At 43.8% G+C, this 21693-nt stretch overlaps 1 protein-coding gene across 1 annotated transcript; it reads left to right on the top strand.

Moving 5' to 3' along the window:
* Positions 1–665: 665 nt before the first annotated feature.
* On the top strand, positions 666–19966 carry nuak1b (NUAK family, SNF1-like kinase, 1b). Its single transcript, XM_070830549.1, has 7 exons — positions 666–1899; positions 6885–7005; positions 11126–11277; positions 12445–12510; positions 12640–12759; positions 14466–14598; positions 15491–19966. The coding sequence occupies exons 1-7, from the start codon at positions 1600–1602 to the stop codon at positions 16582–16584; spliced, it is 1986 nt and encodes a 661-aa protein (XP_070686650.1). The 5' UTR covers positions 666–1599; the 3' UTR covers positions 16585–19966.
* The last annotated feature ends 1727 nt before the right edge of the window (positions 19967–21693 follow it).

Raw genomic sequence — 21693 nt, 5'->3', positions numbered from 1 at the left:
AATAATATAGCTATTATCAAACTGTTATCGTTAAACTATTACTATTATATAGCTATTGATGCATTCGTGTCTATATCAAGTTAATCTGGTAAAGGTGAAGTGAATTTTTATTCCTTTATTTCCTGCTAGCATGTGAATAGAATCATTTGTCGATTATATTTTGCATCAATCTGAATCTGCACAGTAACGAGTTTTAAATCAATGGTAGTGGATTGGAAAGGAACAATATTTGACACCGAGTTGTAGTGCAGAAGGGGCAGAAAATGGAAATAATGCAATTGTAGGCCTACTTAAGTACAGTACTTGAGTAAATGTTGCTACCCAGTTAATTTCCTCCAATGGGTGAAGGTACTGATCAAGGATGGAGATCAGTGATTTGTTCTTTTTTCTTTTACAAACATGGATGATATTGAGAACAAGACAGTATTGTGTGTATGTATCAAGGGGGCCTTGGGGGGTGGGGGTGGTGTGGGTGCACATGAGTACCAGCTACGCCCCTGATCGGCGGCAGTCATATCAGAGATGGGAGAGTGGAAGAGAAGCACAAAGAGAGAGAAGAGAGGAGGAAAGACAGGGAAGGAGGAGGTCTGCGTAAACTCCGCCTCCGGTCTCGGATCGTCTCGCAATCCTTACTCAGCCTCCTTACGTTAGAGGATAAGGGAGAGAGAAAAGAGGAGACGCGAGAAGAAGGGGCACACGGAGACGAACAAGAAGAAGAAGAAGAAAGAAGAAGAAGCAGAAGAAGAAGAAGAAGGGGAGCAGCGAAACGACCATGGCAATATCCAAAACGTCTCAGCCTGAGACAGTGTCCGATCACAGCGCACCTCCACCACCGTCGACCACTGCACGGAGCATGCAGCCGCACCACAGACAGAGTCCGGATGAATGAGGAGCCGTACCTGCGCCGCGGACAAAATGAGGGTCATCTTCATCCAAAACGCCGGTTTCGTCGCAGCTTTCTCGCCTTTTAGATGTGAGTCGGTGATGTTGGCAGCGTTTAGGACGACAGATAACGCGAACGAGCCCGAATTAACCACAGCTAGATCATGCCAGTCAATTGAGTGAGTGAGGAGGAGATCAGACCAATTTATTTAGTCTTTTTTTGTCTTCTATTCGGATAGAGCTTGCACTTACATTATAGCCAATATATCATCATTAAATCGAAAGTGTGTTCTGCTTCCGGCATGCTGAGTGCTGTCGGAACCTGAATACATATTTTATCAGAAAATTGGCACTAGAATTAATTGTATCCAGTGATATGGGACTATGTGTCAGGTAATTATAGACCGATAATGTCCTTTTAGACTTTTTGTGCTTAATCCTTAGTAGACTGATTATATAGCGATAATAACATGAATAGGTAGGAGGAGAAATCTTTGTTCACTCTGATCAAAGCCAATTGATCAACCAAGACAATCTGGAAATGTTAGTTTCCACATGTTTTGATATGTCTAGTAGGCTACGCGTTATCCCTTGTAATTTATTTATTTATTATTACTATTATTAGACCTTATAAGTATTATATTATCAATTTGTTTTAGATAGGTAGTTTGGGATATTTAACAGCGGGAAGGTTGTTTAAAACGCTTCCCTAGTGAGATGGAAACCGCTTATTTATCGCCCCACCGGGGGGCAACCCGTCCCGAGGCCCACAAAGACCAAACCTCTGCGGGCAAACCGGCGGGGGGTGACCTCTCCCCTCCACCTCCAGCTCCACCCCTACCTGCCGGCACCTCACCCGAGGAGACCCCGGCAAGCAGCGATGGACGGAGAAACTCGGGCGTGAAGAAACACCACCACAAGCATAACCTGAAACACCGCTACGAGCTGCTGGAGACGCTGGGAAGAGGCACCTATGGCAAAGTCAAGAAGGCCATCGAGCGACACTCAGGCAGAGAGGTGAGCCACTTCAGCAGCTGTAAACATCTGGCACCCTGCTTTTACAGAACCCACATGCTTGTAACACGTGCATGCTTTTGCAATCTAGTAGCCACTACAAACACTATTTGTCCTAAACTAAGTGCTTTGCTGCTCTCAGAGGCATGTGCATGCTCCCCCCCACCCCCACCACCACCACCACCACCACCACCTCCTGGGAATTCCCCCTGTGTTCTAAAGGGCCCTTGGGGCCAGGGAGCTGTGGCTGCACACGCCTCGGCCTATGTGGGGCCTCACGACCGGATGCTGGAGTGCAAATCCGGCTACTGACTGACTGATGTGACTTCAGTGATCCCAGTATGGAAAACAACTAACGCTCCCACAGAGATACTAGGGGCGCCCACTCACGTTGTTTTTGCTTGGTGTTTTAAGTGTTTCAGACACAGGCGGGTTTGTTTGAGTTTTACTGTGTGGGTCAGTCCGTCGGTTTCTGTTTCTGTATATACATATATACATATATGTGTGCGTAAAAAGTTATTGGCTGTCTTTGCCATTGTGAACCCACCGTCTGCTGTCTCCCTTGCAGACCAGCACATCTCTCTAGATAGGCTATTTTCACCTGTGGCAAAATTTGACCCCTGAGCCCATTCTGGCAGAACATGAGGAACTTTCCGTGCACTGAGAGGTCCAGGGGAAACTTAGTATAGGTCAACAATGTCCCCCAATGGTTTCATCCCTCCTGGCATATGCAGGCTTGATATGGGGACTGTAACTCTCTCTCTCTCTCTCTCTCTCTCCCTCTCTCTCTCTTGGCCTGTCCCACTTGGCTACTTGTCCTCTCCTCAGTATGTTTTCCTATTCATTATTGCCATGGCAGCAGCTCTAATGGGAAGTATTTTACTTTCACAAGCATTGTAAAATTGCACAATGAACGGTCGAAATGACTTATTTTGACATGAGTGACTTTGAGATACCGTGTCCCCAAGATAACTCAAATTGTTGGCCTTTTCCCCTCTGAAATGTTCCGTTTGAATCACTAAGAGTGTTTGACGGTCCCTCACACGAGGACCACACTTGTTTACGTTTGCAGTGTCTCTAAAACGGTGCTATAAAGCACACCCTGGTGGTTCTGATGTTTAAGATTTAAGATAGTACACGACAGTACACCCAAGCTATGCACTCAGTTGCCAGTTTATTAGGTACATCTAGCTAAAACAAATGCAGCCTAATACAACAGTCCTGCAATAAATCCTCCCCTCATGAAGGTTATAATACTCCGTTTTTGTTTAGGCTATCTCAAAGAGTTGTTGATTCAACTGTATGACGATTTCAGAGGTTGTTGAACTGTATTGCATTACACTGAGTGGTGTTTCTGTTATTTATCCCTCACTGATATAAATGGGATGACAAATAATTCTTTGTAGGTCAAAACTCAGCAGCCTAATGCTTTCCATTCCCCTGTAATCTACTGCAAAGTGTTGAGCATGGCATTCACACTTAAAATAGCATGTTAGTAAAGCATAGGACTTCCTTGCACCACCGTGCTTCACTTGGGAGTTTGTATATCTTAGGGGAGTCCTTTGAGAATCAACACCCCTGCACATGGAGTACCAGCGGAAAACAGACGGTGCACCTCACAGGCCACGTGTGTCTGGCACTGCCTTGCTAGAGTTTACTTGACCTCTGACTTAAAGGTAGTCCCTTGTGTCCATATGGCAGATACAGCACTGTGGTGAGACTGTTATGCAATGACAGTCGTGCAGACTCCCTCTACCTTTTCCTGGTGCGTTCCTCAGACCAAATGAGAAGAGCAGGGAGAGCTAAGCGAGGAGACAGACTGAGGACCGTGTGTATGCACATGTGTAGAATGAACTGAAGGCACTTGCGGAAGATTGATTAGATGAAGGCACATTCAGTGTGTCAGCGAAAGTGGAACTGAGTGACTGTCTGCTTTAATCTGCAAACCCATATGTTGTACTTTCTGGCAGCCCAGTGGAAACCCAACATTATATGGAGTGCAACTGATCATAGAGATCATAGTCTGGATGTGTGACACATGCACAAGCTCATGTGTTTGTGCTTGCCTCTAGAAGATGTGTTTCATCTTTGTATACTCGTGAGAAAGATATAAAGAGGCTGTGTGTGTCGTATACGCTATCTAGATGGCTACAGTAAAAAGGTTGTGGTGACAGCCAGGCCTAAAATGGGCAGTGACACATGAAAGGATGTCCACAGCAGGAAATGAGATTGGAGGGGAAGGTTAATATCCTGTATGGGGGATCCATCACAGACAGGAGGGGGTGGGCAGTTAGCACAGAGACACAGGGAAGCCCACCACCATAATAAGAGAGGGACAGCTTCAGTTAAAGGGGTTAGAGAGTCATATTAATATGAGCTTAAATCACCACATTACATCATTCCCCAACAATGGATTCGCTGGGGAGGCTCTCGAGAGGGGAAAACACTGACATTCCTCTGTTATATGTGGTGCCGTTGATGAGGTATTATGATTCCTGGCTGTGTTTGAGAATATAGTTCTCTGGAAAAGTGATGGGCCTCTTCCTCCCACTCTCTCTCTCGCTGTCTTTTTCTTTCTCTTTCTCTCCCTAACTGTGAGTCAGACACACACACACTCAACACAACAGATGATCATGATCTTCAGAAAGCCCAGGGAAGGGTGAGCTTGTGATGAATACTTCATCTATTTTAATGGCCTGAGAAAGCTCAGAAAGATGTCAGGCTTCAGTGAAGCGAAACATTCACTTTCACTTCAAACAAGCTCTATTGCGAACAAGGAGGGGGTGGGCGGGGGGCTAGACGAGGCCGGTCCATACCTGGCAGGGGCCAGCGTGGGCAGCAATGCAGCGCCTGTTTACTGTGAGTGACAGTAATAGGGATCCACTTAAGGACAAGCGTAGCTGTGTGTCAGCCAGCCTGGCCAGCTGGCAAGTGGCTGATCTGCAGTCCTGTTTAATGATCCACATCGGGGTCAGAGCAGGGGAACATGAGGAGATACACTAGAGATACCTGCCGTCAGTCAGAAGAGACCTGGCTCAGTGTGGAATTAAGATCGTGGCTGTTAAAGGTTGATTACCACCCGTTAAGGAGAGAAGATCATTTTGGTTTTAGGCAGCAGTTTCACAAAGAAGGTTTCCTTGCCTTTGCGTGTTATTTTTGTAGATCATTTAGCAGTTGTTGTTGAAATTAACAAATTCCTGAATTAACATTAAATCCAGGACGGTGACTCACACTCGGCCTCACTGCTAAACACCCAAGTCAGAAATGCTACTCAAGTTTTGAGGCTCAGTGATAAAATGTCGATGAATCTGATGAGGTAAAGGAAAACAACAGTGTGAAGACACAAACAACATTTACTAATTACGAACACAGCATGTGGACCCCGTCGACCCCATCGTGTTTATTATGGTATCATTTCTTTGAATTCTGTGTAATCAAGGCACGCTGTGGAAGGGAACTATTCCGGTTTGGGGTTATTTTTATTGATGTACACGGTAATTAGCTTGGCACTCGCTACTGCCTGTGGTTTCTGCTGCATGGAATAAAGCTGGGCTCCTCCGAATACTACCGCTTAGCTAGGAGAGGACAAAAGTTTAAACTAACAGAATTCAGCGAGAGCAGACTCTATACAGGCCTGATCAAAGCAAAACCAGGACTCAGTCCAGAATGTTTAGGCTACAATTATAGTGACATGTGCTAGACTATGTACTCTCGATTGGTTTATTTGGAGAGGGCCACTAACCTCTCATTTAAAGAGTGCAAAGGCTAGACGTTTGAATGCATCCACTTGCGGCTGACTCTTCCCCCTGGTGGCATTGCTATGGCGGTGATAAATCATCAAATCAAGTGTAGTTGTTGACTGTCAGACCTCCTGGAGCAGGCCCATTGGCAAGGCAAGCAGACTGAATCACTTCCTCAACCCCTGCTCATTCTCCTGATTCCTCCATAAAACTCCCAGCGGGCCAGCTTTTCAGGCTATTTCAGAAGTAGGCCACTGGCTGTTGTTAATCAGAATGACTAAAAATAAGAGACCGGGTAGTGATTTACTAACTTCTCAAGGACTTTTTGACAGGGAAAGAAACACAGCTGTGTAGGTAAATACTGACATGTGACTTATGTAGGAGCACTCTGACCTCTCCTCTCCTCTCCTCTCCCTGCCATCCTCCAGAAACCATGATCATTTAACACCTTGCTCACATGTTTTTCATGATAGTCATGGTCCTCTCAACAACTATTTAGATGGATTTCACGGAGTCCAGAGGATGAAATCTACTGACTTTGGTGATTCCCCTGACTTTTCTGGTTGCTATGTAAAGTCACCATGTGAATCTGACTTCTGATCGCTCTCTTAGAAAAAGGTTGGGGGCCCAGATCAGAGACCTAGCCCAAACACTGACTAATACCTGGGTAAATGTAGCCCCAGGCCTTGAAAGAGTACAAAGTAAAGCCTCCATTACAGCTCCACGTGTCAGGTTGTTTTCCTCAAAGAGAGCACCTTTTCATTTAGCTTCATACAGAAAAGAGGCTTACTAAATTACACGGTGTGAGACTAAGATGACACCCCCTCCCTGTTTGACTCATCTGGTTGTCATGACAGCGAGGCCAAGTGATGAGGTCAAAGGTTGTTATTCAGGCTCCATGAGACCCCAGAGAGGGGAGGTAAATGAGGGTGATGAAGTGCATGTTTATTGGGGAAAGAGATGGAGCAATACATATTGAATTGGCGCATGTTTTTCTTAAACAGACATCACATGGAGTGGCGCATGTAGCCACGTACATTTTAAAGGTCACTGATAAGATAATGAATGTGACATATACACGTTGTCCTTTAGTCTTATGTTACAGTTTTCTTTGGTCTTTTCCTTTTCCAAATTAAATCAACATCAATCAACACAATTTGTCAATGTGATTAGTTACCTATTACTTTGAAATGCAATACTTCTGTTGCTTCAAGTCATCTGATTGAAGCGTCCTCTATCCTTTTCCAGGTGGCTATCAAGTCAATTCGAAAGGAGAAGATCAAGGATGAGCAGGACATGGTTCACATCCGCCGAGAAATTGAGATCATGTCATCCCTCCGCCACCCACACATCATTTCTATATATGAAGGTGAGCAACTGCAGCTTGTCTGGAACTAGCACACACATACACACATGTATATACACACACACATAAAACAAATCATTCACACTTGTTTGACTTGAACATATGTAAACAAAAACACCCACGTCTAAAATTCACCCCTCCCTCGGCGCGTTCAGCACTTGTGGCCAAGGTGCAGGATCGTCATGTTATGACATGCAGATGTCATAATAAGACCTGGACTACAGCTCTGGGATGTTATTCATCTTCTCTGCTCTGTCTGGCTGCTTGGGCCAGTAAAAGTCTGGATGGCTTTGACGGTGTGCTTCTGGATCTCTCTAAATGTGTGAGTGTGTGTGTGTGTGTGTGTGTGTGAGTGTGTGTGTGTGTGTGTGTGTGTGTGTGTGTGTATGTGTGTGTGTTGAAAGATTGTGTGTATTCTAAGGGATTGCCTCTCCCACATCTAAGAGGTCTCATCTCTTGTCTTCTCCGGTCTTGATCTCAGGGCCAGACATCTGCTGATACTTAGAGACAACTGCAGCTGGGAACCAGACTGTACTTTTGTGTATGTGTGTGTATGTGTGTGTGTGTGTGTGTGTGTGTTTGCACATATGTGTGTCTGCGAAAGTCATTGTGCCTATATTTGTGTCTATGTATGAGCCCGTGTGCATGGCTGTGTGTGTGTGTGTGTGTGTGTGTGTGCATAGCCAGGGAGACACTGGACTGACCTCAGTGACCCAGGCCTGCACCTTGTCTGACTCCAGTCCAGTGCTATGCAGAGGGAGGAAAAGCCTTAAGCCTTTCCTGAAGCAACCTGAACATATATCTACTCCAGGAAGCAACTCTCTAAATATCAAAGCCTTCAAGTCAGATTTAAATGGCTCGCATATTTACTCTTTTTTTATATGAGTCCTTTTGAATGACCTTAACCCTGCTGGTAGAAAACATAGATTAGAATTAATGGTGAGTATAAAGGTTAAACAATTCCCATTGAATTCTTTCAACATATTGCGTGCAATTAATCATGTCTTATAATGTAGTCTGGGCCTATGTGCCGGCAATTAAAGTCACAAAGCGCTGCAGTGTGAGTAGGCTTCATATGATTTGTGACTCGTGACTATTTTTATGCCCATGTCAACAAAGCAAGGGTTTCAATGCCCTTTTCAGGATAGCAGCCCTGGCACAATGGCAGCGGGTTGTGTGCCACTGCTCAAACTGGCTTACCCACTGTCCTTTGTTCAGTTTCAAAGTCCCCAGGTTGTTATCAGCAATGTGAATATGCAACAAACATCGTTATTTGTTATGGGAACGTGCCAGCAGTCAGCTGGAGGGCTGAAATGCAGACGAGTTATATTTGTTTTGTGGGAGAATGATTAAAAGAACACCAAGTTTTATAAACTCCAGCGAGGCTGTATGGTGTCGCTATGTGTGCCGCCTTCCTTTATAAGCAGGCAACTCCACCAACGAACTCGACCAGACTCATTGCCCTCACTCTTTATCCTCAAACCCAGCGTTTACTGTTGTGGCCTGGCCTCCACCCAGCCTTGCTTTGGAGATATATAGGAGGCCCAGAGATTTGTGTATCCGGCAACACCCTCTTCAACAGCCCCTGCTAACTGCCTTGTGTGAAGCAAAGCTGAAACAGATGTGTGTGTGAAGATTGATTTTTACCACTCCCTCACATTCTGCATCCATCAGCATGCTGTGCCGGGCATTTAAAAGTGGATTTTGCTCTTCGCTCCTCAGGCAGAACTAAGCACCCTCGTGCCCCACTTTTAAAACAGTCATCTAGGAGACTGCTGCAAAAATTGATACATCCACCTGAAATGTTAGCAGCATGCACTCATATGTAGTAACTGTCGCTGTAAAGCTAAGCCTGACCAAACTTGCACAAGTTAAAGGAAAAGTTTGATGTTTTGGGAAAAAAATGCTCATTCACTTTCTTTGGGGGAGTTAGATGAGAAGATCAGTACCACTCTCATGTTCATATAATAAGAAATGCACTACAGCCAGCAGCTGGTAAGCTCAGCAGAACTGTGGTACTTTTTTCTACACTCAACAGATACGAGAGTGGTGTTGATCTTCTCATCTCACTATTTTACCAATAAAGTGTATTTCCCACAGTGTCGATCTATTCCTTTATTAGGGAAAAGGTAAATGAGGGGGAGATATAAAGTTAGAACAGACATAAAACCATTCACCCTGCTGTGAGTGAAGAGCCACAATTTTTATTGTACTCTTAATACTGCATTCTCTAAAGATGACATAAGCCTACACGGCCATTTAAACTTTGATGATCTTTTTTATGGTGGCTCAGTTTAGTAAATAAGACAAATTCAAGAAATAGCACGCTGTGGTAATCACCTAAATCAAAAACGTGTTGTAATGCTTACTTGTTCATTGTCTGCGGCGGGAGTGTTCCACCGCTCTTCTGCATTACACAATGTAATGGTACTCTGCTTCTTAGCCCCTATTCAAGCCTGCTACAGTGGTCTATCATCAATGCAGGCAATAGGACAATAGGTGCTAATTAGTCAGATGTGAGGGCCTGACCTGTGAACAAAAGCCCAATGAGTGACAGCGAGGCTGCAGTGGTGGTTGGCATACCCAACGGGCTGTAACAAACCCAAGTTATGTAAGCCAGGTAATTACTTCACCACCAGGGGTCAAAGGTAGATGGGAGTGCAAGCTGAGAATTTCTCTCTCCAAGCACAACCCCACCACGGATCACTGTGAATGTCACCCCAGGTCACCACTCTGTCCACCAATCAGAGGCCTGTATCTGCTCAGCCCTTGTGGGTGCTTGGCTTACATCCCGTCTGTTACTTCCCGAGCAGCCAGACACTCACAATCAGGGAGCATTACCATCACTCAGCAACTGTGTGTTTTTGTAGAGGATTATATCTTTAAAAGGACCTTGGGAGAGGGGGCGAGGAAAGTAGTGTGACAAACTATGAAGGTGCTCACTCAAGGGTGCAGAAAGCAGAGGCCCTCACCCCCGGTGACCCTGCTGTGTGGGAAAATCAACCCACACAATACAGAGCAACATGGCTGACTGTGGTGTTGTCATCTCCTCAGTATTCCCTCTGTCTCTCTCTCCTTCTCGCTGCCTAACCATTTTCATTCCCTTCATGCCAAGGCGCTGGAAGAGAAGTATGTTGCCAAGTTGAAATTATACACCAGAAGGCTAAATACTGACACAGAATGATATGTTTGGTGACTGCAGTTGGACAGTAATGCATCCACAGTAATACAACTGTAATTAGATTACTTTCTTCAGGCACCAGATGCGTAACAAGTCACTATTTTAATTCAAGTGATACCGTCAGTTAATGTAAGAAACATTTTAATCATGTTATTATCTCTTCTAGAAGTCCAACATTGTTTCCTACCATATACTAGAACATTGACATGGATATTGCTTGGTTTCCAGTATTATCCACACACACAAACACAAGAGACAACTGAGTTTTAGTGATTCTCTCGAAATAGAAAGGGGATGCTCATACCGGTGTTGACTCATGACTTACTCATGAGTAACTGCTTTACTTTTTCTTAATGATTATGATTCTGCTGTGAGAAGGGGAATTTGCACCGTGCTGCCATATTAAACCTGAATTTATGTGATATTTTCCGATCACATTCACACTCAGTATGGCAAGTTAGCATGTAGGAGTCAGCTGTGAAATGTGTTGACATGATGCAAAGTGGAAGTGTGATGTGTCAAGCGCATTTCCTGACACGACAGTGTGCCCTCTACCTGCAAAGTTAACGCCTTCCCTCCATTTCGTTCCTGCTGTCTCTCTGTCTCACTCTGGTCTCTGAGGAGTGGGACTGATTGAGTTAACAGCCCCTCCCTGCAATGTTGTGTTGGAGCCAGACACATGAGGTGGGGTTTGGGTGATGTAACCATAGGAGAAGTGTAGAGATTTAATGCGCTCAGTTGGAATTTGGACTCCTGCTCCAAAATTAAGGGGGGCTGAACTAGTTTACTCTTCTTTTTACAGAACAATATACATTTGTGATTTTAACATGATTGAATAAACCTAGAATGACTTTATAAGTTGTCCTCCTATTCCTCTTTGAGATGTATTTTCCTGAAAGTAGATTTTAATGGACTCCTATTGTTTTTGTTGTCATTTCTCAGTGTTTGAGAACAAGGACAAGATTGTGATTGTGATGGAGTACGCTAGCAAGGGCGAGCTGTACGACTACATCAGCGAACGCCGTCGCCTGAGTGAGCGGGAGACGCGACACTTCTTCAGACAGATAGTCTCCGCCGTGCACCACTGCCACAAGGTGAGAAAATCCATACCATGCTATAAAGAAAAGCATGCACAATAATTTTCCCCTTAAATCTCTCTTTGTCTCTCTCTCTCACACACCCAGACCTTGTTTTCCAGGCCACAGCATGCTTAATGTAACATTAACCATGCACCTCCACAGTCAGCCATATAGCCAGTTAATCTGCAGGCCCTACACAGTATGCTTTTCTTGGCACGCTGGTGTTAGGGAGTCATCTGTTTCTGAGTGAAGATGGAACACAGGCCAGTTTAATTCAAACTTACACTCCGATTACAGTGCAGCAAACAGGCCCTGCATTATTTTTGGCCTCATCTGTTGACACACTGATGGATGTCCCGAGATACCCCCAAACACCCCAGAGATTTGGCTCCAGCCACACCCATGTCATCCCCTGTTCCACACCTCACTAAATCCCATCAAAACCCCAAGGTCCCAGGGCTTGTGTATGTGGGCTCCCCTCTCGCCATCTTCCTCCCAGCTGGAGATATGGATGATGTCATCACCCTCAGATAGGAGAGTCCCAGACAGCCATGAATGATGAATCATCACAATCAAGCACAACCTCCCGCAGGGTGGGGTAGCGTGAGTCACTGACACAACAAGCGAGCAACCATTTCTTCCTTTTATCCACCAATCAGGGTCATGTGAACATGAGCTCCCTGCCGGGCATTAACCACAGGGAGATGCCATGTTGCCATATAGAGCGCAACCCTGGGGGAGGTGGGGTGGTGGGTTTTTAGGGGGGTGAAGTCACTCCTCCACTTCTGAGGTGGGTTCTGTCTGTCTGCATACCACATGTTCATTCCAGGGGTTTCAAAACCAGGCATTAACAGCATAGTTGTTTTTTAATCCCAAAATGTTGTGAGAACATCATTCATACAGGGTGGTAATTACAGGCTCATGTTTATGTGACACATGTGAGTCAATTTGAAAAGAAAATCACAGCCGATGTCAGCAGAAAGACCCCAGAGGGGACAGGACCAATTAAAGAGTACTACACCAACAGGCTGCCTTGATTTCCCGCGAGAGCCACAAGCTAGCTTTGTCAGAGTAAATCATCTCTTAATACAATAGACTGTTCATTACTTGGATCCATCTGTCATGAATAATGCATAGTTGGATTAATCAATCATTACTTTGTTTTTTCTCATTGTCTTTCAGAATGGAGTGGTGCACAGGGATCTGAAACTGGAAAATGTGCTACTGGATGAAAACTGTAATATTAAGGTACGTTTTCCCATTGATCTGTGATGCTTCACGCACAGGACTATAATGCCTAACCTCAAATGATCTTTGCATGGGGGATTAACAATCACATGGCCATTGCAAAATTCACACGCAACCCTGTTTCCACAGATTGCTGACTTTGGGTTGTCCAACCTCTACCACAAGGACAAGCTGCTGCAGACCTTCTGTGGCAGCCCGCTCTACGCTTCACCAGAGATCGTCAATGGGAGACCCTACCGTGGCCCAGAGGTGAGGTCCAGGGAACCAAACATCAACAATGACAGCAACTGCACTTGTTTGTTTGTGAACTTAATTTCTAGGACACAATTTCCTTTTTATCCATCATTGCCATCAGTGCTTAGCTCCTAGCCATTAAATTTGCTGTGAACCCCCTAGATCTCTCCCTTATATAGATTTCATTATTATCTCACCGTATCATCATCATCACATAGGCCATACACAAAGAGTTGGATAGGCTTTGTTTTCTGCTTCTTTGATGGGATTACCGATAGTCTCCAGTCAAAGGGAGGTCTCTCTTGCAGCTCCACAGTGGGTCAGCTCAGATACTGTCTGTATCGCACCCCTGTCCTCGCCTTCCTACAATGTCTGGGTCCTTTGAAGTGAGGAACTGGAGAATACTTTTTGCTCACTTTCTCTTCATCTTAATGGAATCGGAATGAGCTCCACAATCTCAAAAAGACTCTTATGGCCAAAGTCAAATAGTTTTGGTGAAAGAGAGAGTGAAAATGTCTCCCCAAAGCCACTTATCTGGCAATTCCAGTCATTCTGAAGGGCGTTGTCTCTAAAATTGCATAAGTTACATAAAACAAAGCAACAGAAGGGGAAAAAAACTTAGCATTTTTAGATATTCAAGTCCAACCGTTCAATTTAGCGTAATTCACTATAATTTACTCAAGAGTGCTAAAAACTACAGCAGTCCGATTGCAATCGAAATTACAGAACCCCGGTTGGGGTGAGGCCACAAATTACAGCAAACACAGGCAACAAAAATAGAACACAACAATAGTGCGTGCCCTGTCTCGCCCTCGAGAATGGACCAATGGCAACAGGAGAGTGAAACATTCTTGATATGGGTCCAGATCCTTAGAGGAAGTACACTAGCTCCTTAACTGGCCCTATCAGATTTCCTTTTCCTTGACTATGTGTCAGCTACCGCCATCAGAAGCACATTCCTCAGGACATCTCATCCTCCCCTAACCGCAGTCAATACACACACACACATCCCTTTTTTTCCTTTCTGTCACACTCTCACACACACTGAGACAGGTCATCTGCTAAATCGCAGCGTGTGTTAAGCGAGTCATCGGGGGCCATCTCTGCCGGACTCATTACCCCCTTCCATTCCCACCACTTCCCTCGTTGCTCTGTACCTCCTCATGCCCCAGACACAAAGTCTTATGTAACCGCTTACTTAGAAAGCCACATTGCATTAGGTTGGTGGTCAGAAAGTGTTTTTCTTCTGCCTGACGGAGCAGGAGAGAGCAGGGAGGAATATGGGGATTTATCTATGTGGAAACAAGCCATTTCCTACCAGTGTACGGTCATTTGTCATTATTACTATGAAAGAAGCACCGGAGAAGCACTGCTGCGTCACAAGCTTTTTAACAGAGATGTTCTTGTGTGATGTTTTTGCAAAGAAGCGATTATGGTGCTTATTAATGTCAAAGTAAACTCAAGAGCATAACTCAAAGTTGTGTTCTGATGTTGAGCAGAGCCGAGCTCATTCCACAACATTCATTTTAATGCCATGAATCACTAATCAAAATAGGACTGGGAAGGCTGCATATTCATTGCTTAACATCAAATCCAACACACTTAAATTTTCTGTTTTATTCGCTTGCTGCATACAGTGCATATGTCTCATTTGACAGCACGTGTGTGTTCTGTGTACGACTGAATTAAGTAGTTTATGAGTGGTTTTTTGTTTTCACCAGGTGGACAGCTGGGCTCTGGGGGTGCTGCTGTATACCCTGGTCTACGGCACCATGCCATTTGATGGGGGAGACCACAAGAACCTCATTCGCCAGATTAGCAACGGCGAGTACAAAGAGCCAACTCAGTCCTCAGGTACTGCAGAAACTACTTGAATTTCCCTTAGTTCTTCTCATGCAGTTGGAACACTCCTGATCCCAGAGCCATTTATAGAACTATATCATAAACTCTACTCTTTAAATCTAGTTGGCTTTTATTTGCCAGAAAATGAATTTGTCAGAAAGTACCCACGTCTTTTTGTAAATTCCAGAAAACACTGAGTAGACTTTGAGACATTAGCCCATAAATTACTCAATAGAATATGGATCAGACTGCACGCATATAGCAAATCTGCACAATCCATTAAGTTTGATGCTTTATTTGTCCAGACAGTGTAAAGAAACTAAATATTGCCTAAGCTACAAAGCTGTCACAGTTTTTTTGAACATATGAACCTGTTCATTTTTTATTAATGTGAAGTCTAATTGGTAGAACAACACAATTATAGGGTAGGAACCGGAATGCAAAAATACACTTTCCCTGCAGAACGGAGCAATTTTTATGTCCATTTATACTGAACTGTCAAAGACAGTGTTGTGAATTCTGTCACTGCCATAACAGAGGGTGCATTATTGTGGTTTACACTGAACAATGGAACTATAATATAAAACATTTAGTGACGATACTTTCAGTAAGGGTATAAAAGCAGTGCAGTTGTTTTTAAAAGCCATTAGATTGAATAATTGCAGCTTAGCTAAAAGACAAAAAGGAAAAAAAGCAGCATGTCACAAACAATTATCTCACCAAATGTTTGAATATATCTTAAATTATTCCTTTATTTAATGAAAACCCACATCAACCATAGCCAGTTCCAGCTTCATTGCATTAGGTAGTTATAGCATATAATGTTATCAAATAATAGCATTTTTATGCCAAGTGGTGTGTGGTGTGAGAGCTTACAGAATGCTTTTGTTCTGTGTCCCACTAGATGCCCGTGGACTGATCCGCTGGATGCTGATGGTGAACCCTGAGCGCCGGGCAACAGTGGAGGACATAGCCAACCACTGGTGGGTAAACTGGGGCTGGAAGAACAGTGTGTGTGACTGCGAGTCCCAACGAGACCATGGAGGCTCGCCCATGCTGGCCCGCTTCATCGACTGGCAGAACCGCACTGAGCCACGTGGTTCTGGAGCCAAAGCTGCAGCCATGCCTCAGCTGCTGCGCCAGAGGCCCAAGAAGTCCAAGAAGGAAAATGTTGAGGCAGGACAGACCCACTGTGGAGCAGAGGACAAGCCAGGTCTGAAGAGACCCAAAGGGATCCTGAAGACCAGGGTTACTGGGGAGCAACAGTCTGCCAGTCTGGAGGAGGTGGAGTTGGGCCAGGCAGCTCTGCCTCAACAAGCAGAAGGGGGGGAGGAAGCCTCAAGCCCAGATAGAGAAGAAGAGGAGCCGACTCTGGGAGGAGGCTCGCCAGCTAAGATGGTGCCATCTCTGCCCAAGAAAGGCATCTTGAAGAACAACCAACAGCGGGAATCAGGGTACTACTCCTCACCGGAGCGCAGCGAGTCCTCCGAGCTGTTAGGGGGTGCCAGTATGTCTCTGCTAGCCACCTCCCCGCCCAAGAGAGTGATGGGGAGAAAGGGCATATTGAAGCGAAACGGCAAGTACTCCACCTACAGCGGGCCTCCCTCGGCGGCAGCGGTGGCTGGAGCCCTTGGTGAGCCTTCTCCCTCAACTGACTCTGGTCTGTCCCGCAGTCAGAGTCGGCCCTCCAGCATAGTCGGGGAGGACAGCTCCGTCCTGTCTCTGTCGCCCAGTTCCCTCAGTGGAGCTGAGTGGCATCCCTCCACCCCCCACCTCCGCCCAAACATCAGGGCCTGTGTCTCGGCTGAAAACCTGCTGCAGCTCGCCAACTTCAAGGGCTTCCAGCCAGCCCCGCCGCTCCAGGGACCCAAATTCAGCCGCGGCCCCAAAACAAAAGGCTCCCCAGGGGACAATGGCAGCTTCTCCTTGCTGGGGGACCTGGAGGACATGACTCAGGTGTACCAGCAAGCCCTGGACATCAGCAGCAACCTCACCTAACAGATGGGTGGCAGAGAGAGAAGAAGCAGAGGGAATTGAACATGACTGTGTGTGTGTGTGTATGCGTGTGTAAGGATGTCTATTGGTGGCATTAACGACCAGTGTGTTACTGGGATACACCTTTTGGGAAGTTGTGGCTTCCCAAATGGGCTGAAATCTTGAACGAAATGATATATCTGCACACATACATACACACACAGATGTACACACTTAGGTGCACTTCTCTGGCCAGAGGAAATTTAGTTAGGGTTTTGTGAACAAGAGAGAGAAGGAGCTGGCACGAGAATATGCCACCCAGTCTGCTTTCTTGGCCCGCCCATAGACTTTGCTGTGTTCAACATGTTTACATATTCAGCAAGAAGGCAAGTTAGAATCATAAACGCAGCAACCAGAAACTGGTTGGCTCTCCTTGTACACCACCCATTTTGAGTTTGAGTTTACAAAAGCACCTTAAAACTCACACAGAGCACATGTTTTTGTGATCTTTACTTCCTTTAAAAAAAAAAAACGAAACAAACCAGGGTCTTGTTCCAAAAAGTAACTGACATTGCTGATTATTTATTAATATTTTCATTGCTTTTAGTTTTAAGTGCAAAACTGGTGGGTGCTGGCTGTTACTGGAAGAGTCCTAATCTCGTTGTCTCCAACTCTTTGTGTGGAACTGACATATATAATTATGTTACTCAGTAATGAGAAACATATATATACTCAGCATATATAAGTATGTCTGTGTTTGTAAAACACGCAGGCAAATATACCGTCATAAAAGCGTATGTCCTATATATGTGTATGATACTAGGGAATATGTAGGAAGTGCCTTTTTTGATTCATAATAAAAAATTATGTATGTCATTTCCTTAAAGTGGAGGGAAAAGCCAGGCCAACCTGTCACCAGTTGTGCTTTTTTTTCTGATGTTGTTTTTGAATGTGGAGAGACCCAGGGCCTTGAGCGCACAGCTGACTAGCTTTACTTGTTTTGGGGTTCAAAGTTCAATCTCAGACAGTCTAGATCAAACAGTCTCGTCTCCTCCCCCTTTTCCATCCACAAGTGCAATCACACACAGATATGCCAGGATCTGCAGGCCACCTCAAAAAAGACCTTCTCTGTGTTCTTTGTCAGTGTTAAAGCCCATAGTTTGGTTTGTCAGCAGTTTAGGTGGCTTGGTTGAGCACAGATTCAGCCCCTGCAGCACCAGAAGTCTGCAGGGGCTCACCTAGAGGGACATTTAGTGAGGGGAGATGGCGCAGACACCATCTCACAGTCCTGGAATGTGCCTGGCTCTCTTAACATCGGTTGTTTTACATTTTTCAAGGCTACCTGAAAAAGCGAGCTGATTAGTGAGAGATTCTGTTTTTTTTGTTTGTTTTTTTAAATTTTTTTTTTTTTTTACCAAAGACACGAAAGGTGGTTTCCATTGTCAAACTAGTTAATATTTCACCCTGGGCTCTTCAAAAGAGCTAAGTAAGGCGGTTTGTTTTAGTCTGCTGATGACACAGCAAATTCCTCAGACAAAGGCTGGAGACGTGTTGGTGCTAGAGATCTCTATCAGCCCCAGACTGACTCAGCACAGGTGGGATCTGCGGTGCGTGCTCAGCCCTCCAGCTGTGTATACTAGTCCATTATGTCAACCAAGCACAATTAGCCAGCTATTGTTTTCATTTGACACTAAGAAAGAGGCAGCGTGTAGACATTTGTAGCTAGAGGGAAAAGAAAAGAGTGTGAAAGAGTGATGCGTGGAAAGGTGCTGAGATTAGAGAGCCTGTAAAACACAGGACTGCTCAAAGAGGTAGATTTGTTTGTTTGAAGGAACGGTAATGTAGAATAGTGAAAGTAAAGAAAGTGAGTAGAAAGAGTAGATGGAAAGTTTTTGTTTTATACCAAAGATGTTGTGAAGCTTTGACATGATTGAGGGGATGGAATGGATAGGAGAGGGAATCATGAGAGGATTTTTCTTAGGAATCCCCATCGGTGAATGAAATCATCCCCACATTGGCTTTACCTCACGTTTGAGGTAGTTTTTATTTGAGATGCTGGAGGCTGTTGATACAGCTTGTCTGGAGGTCAGTCAGTGTGTGACTTATGTGTTCTGCATGGCCTTAGAAATTGTGTTACACTTTTCGACAGCAGCAAAAAGTGGGAGAACGGTGACTGACATCATCCAAAATATCAAATGATGTGGATGGAAAACCACGCAGTAGATGACCCCAAGGAAATAGATCACATGTTGAATGTTTTCAGTGGCCCTCTGGTGTGAAGGAAAGGTCCTGGGTATTGATTCAGATGAAAGACCCATTGCGTATTATATTGCATTTTACTGCCTTTTGTATTGCATTTAATTGTCAACTGGATTTACAGTGAGAAAATTATACTATGTTAGTATTTTGTTTTATTATGCTTCTGTTTTTGATTTTCCAAAATATAAGAAACTTTATATTGCTTTATGTTATGGCAGAAAATACTTCCTTCCTCAAAGTATTCGAATTTCTCTCCCAAAAACTGACAAATTTGATCTGAAAAGGTGTAGTCTCAGTTTTCCCCCGTTTTGATACACCTGTTGGTGCCTATTAACAACCTCCAAGTGGCAAAAAAACAACTCTTAATTAATTGAAATAGGGCAAAATGCTAGGATATACACTACTATAGCAATATCTAACCCTAAGAAAATTTCATTTCCACCTCTACCAGAGAAGGGGAGGTCCAAAATGCTTAAACAACACCAGGAGGAAAAGGAAATAAAGCAATGAAAAGAATCTGAAGATGAAACTTAAACTGCCAAACTGGAAATAAGTGGTGCATATCTGTTAGTTAGCAGAAAGTCTAATCATAGGAAAACTTGACTGGATATTGTTATGACAATAATAATAAATTAGTATTATTATGTTATTTAAGTATTATTTTCGTTACAGCTCATTACTATTGTTGGCTATTGCCACAGTTTTGGTTTTATTTTTTTTGTCTGTTGGTGATCCTGGACTGCCAAGGTGGATTAAGTTGCGTGCCTTTGGTATCTTTTATGAACTTTTTTTTTTCTTTTTGATAAGGAGAATTATTATCAATGTGATTTTATACTTGTATTTATTGGTGATCAAGCCATTTAATTTGTTGTCAAAATACTCCCTGTTCATGCTTTGGCCTGCTTTTGAGTGTGTGCCGTGTTCAGATCATACTGCACACAAAAATATTATTTGTCTGTTCAAAATAGAGTGGTATCATCTCATTGTGAAGGCAGTGGCCAAGTGCGTGTTTTTAAGAATAACAATTCAATAAGACTTCCTCAAATCCTGTAAAATGTCTTAATTCATCCATTCGGGTGTATTTCTACTCAACACAATGCCTCTGTAGTACTGTATCAACTCAAATAAATGGTTCTTGAAAGTTAAATGTGTTTGTTTTTATGCTCTGTGTGATCATTTGAGTTTACACAGTTAAACAGTAGGATAACGTTAAACTGTAATGAAGACAGTCCCTTTAAGTGGACATGGAAAAGCCTCAATAAATACAGGTACACACCCTCCATCCCATTCACAATATAGGTCAAAATTGCTGCCTCTCACACACTACCAGTGTTCCTTCAATCAAAATGATTTCCAGAGTTCAAGCTCGACTTCCAAAGGTCGCTTTAAAATGGGAAGATACTCAAATGAAAATCCTTATAACCAGAACAACTTCTTTCTGGTTTGATACAGTGATAAAAATTTAAACAAATATTCCCAAAGGTTAGAATGGGACAGAACTATCAATACGCCATCCACCACTGTGATTCTTACAGTAGGGATGCATGTAAAACAAACTATTAATGGAGTGTCCTAATTTATTTTTCTTTTTTAAGCATGTGTGACCCAAAAACCTACATGAATGCATGAGGGATATCAGAAGTTGTGATCCACATTGCTATTTTCACCCTTAACTCTAACATGATGAATTAGATTAATTGATTGAAGAGTGTGGGGTCAAAATGCCACGCTCAAAGATAGAATTTATTAGAACCTCATGGCCTGCTTAAAACAGGCTGCCAGCCTGTCCACAGCAGAACTACCAACCAATCTTGGGCACTGAAATTAGCTAAAGTTTCCACACAGCCCCAGCCTGAAATTAACTTGATGGATATTAAAGTGATACTCCACCCAAACTCTGTTTTTTAAGCATTTAAAAGTCATTAGGCTTCCAAGGTGGCTGCAAAGAGTTTGTAGTATTGTCCCTCACGGAGCACAGCAGTTCTGGTCAGCATGTCGGTTTCAATAAATTCCAATAGTGACCAGTTTTCTCAGTGGAAAAAGGATCAAAACAACCAAAGAGAGTTATTAAAACACCACTGCAGAATAATCTGTTATGCTTCTGTCCATCACAAACTGAGATTCAGGTTTAGTGGGCCAGCTAATGATTAATTTAGGCTGGAGCAAGCTGTCAAGGCAATCTGTAAGCAAGCTCACAGTAGAACAAGCTGCATGTGCTACAAAGTGTGCCTACTAATGTACATGGGTGTACATTATGATGAACATACATGAACGTATGGGGACTGAAATGAAACCAGCGTATTTAGCGTATTTATTTCAGTTCATTCAGGCTAACATATAGACGCAATGAAAAACCAAAATACCCCAGGAATAAGGGTTATCATTCCTCCTCTACCACGGTAACAAAAAAGTGTAGCTTTATCTGCGGCACGCCAACTTGACGTTCAGCAAAAAGACAAATAAGTACATTGTCACTGTGGCTCTGTGGAAATGTTTCCACCATGAAAACTGACCACAGTCATTGAGCTCTGTGTAAGTCAAAACTACAGAAAAAAAAGGGTAAGTGCTTTCACACTCAGGACAAAAGGGCCTGTGTAACTCGATTATTTTAATAATGAACTCTGAGCAGTGATTGAACAACCAGCCCCAATCCAGGAAATTGCGATACTGGCCAATCCAATCAAAATTGGGATCCCACTTACATGATGGACACCATTGCAGGCTAGTGAGACGGCACAAGCCAAAACCAATAGGTAAGTGGTGGCTTACCTGAAAACTGCTGGCAGTAGAGCAAATATAAAACAAATCCTCAGGGCAGTTATGTGACTAAAGTGTTGATATTACATCTTCAATGAATAGAGTTGTTTTTTGGAC

The sequence above is a fragment of the Pempheris klunzingeri genome, chromosome 5 (genome assembly GCF_042242105.1).
Source record: "Pempheris klunzingeri isolate RE-2024b chromosome 5, fPemKlu1.hap1, whole genome shotgun sequence".
NCBI classification, from domain to species: domain Eukaryota; kingdom Metazoa; phylum Chordata; class Actinopteri; order Acropomatiformes; family Pempheridae; genus Pempheris; species Pempheris klunzingeri.
The sequence above is the reverse complement of the archived record's forward strand: the minus strand, read 5'-3'. Positions and strand labels throughout refer to the sequence as shown.

Bases quoted from the DNA above. Each gene is read 5' to 3' on its own strand.
- nuak1b (XM_070830549.1), top strand. From the start codon at position 1,600: ATGGAAACCGCTTATTTATCGCCCCACCGGGGGGCAACCCGTCCCGAG. The intron at 7,006-11,125 runs GTGAGCAACTGC...GTCATTTCTCAG, and splicing joins CATCATTTCTATATATGAAG to TGTTTGAGAACAAGGACAAG. The intron at 12,511-12,639 runs GTACGTTTTCCC...CTGTTTCCACAG, and splicing joins ATGAAAACTGTAATATTAAG to ATTGCTGACTTTGGGTTGTC.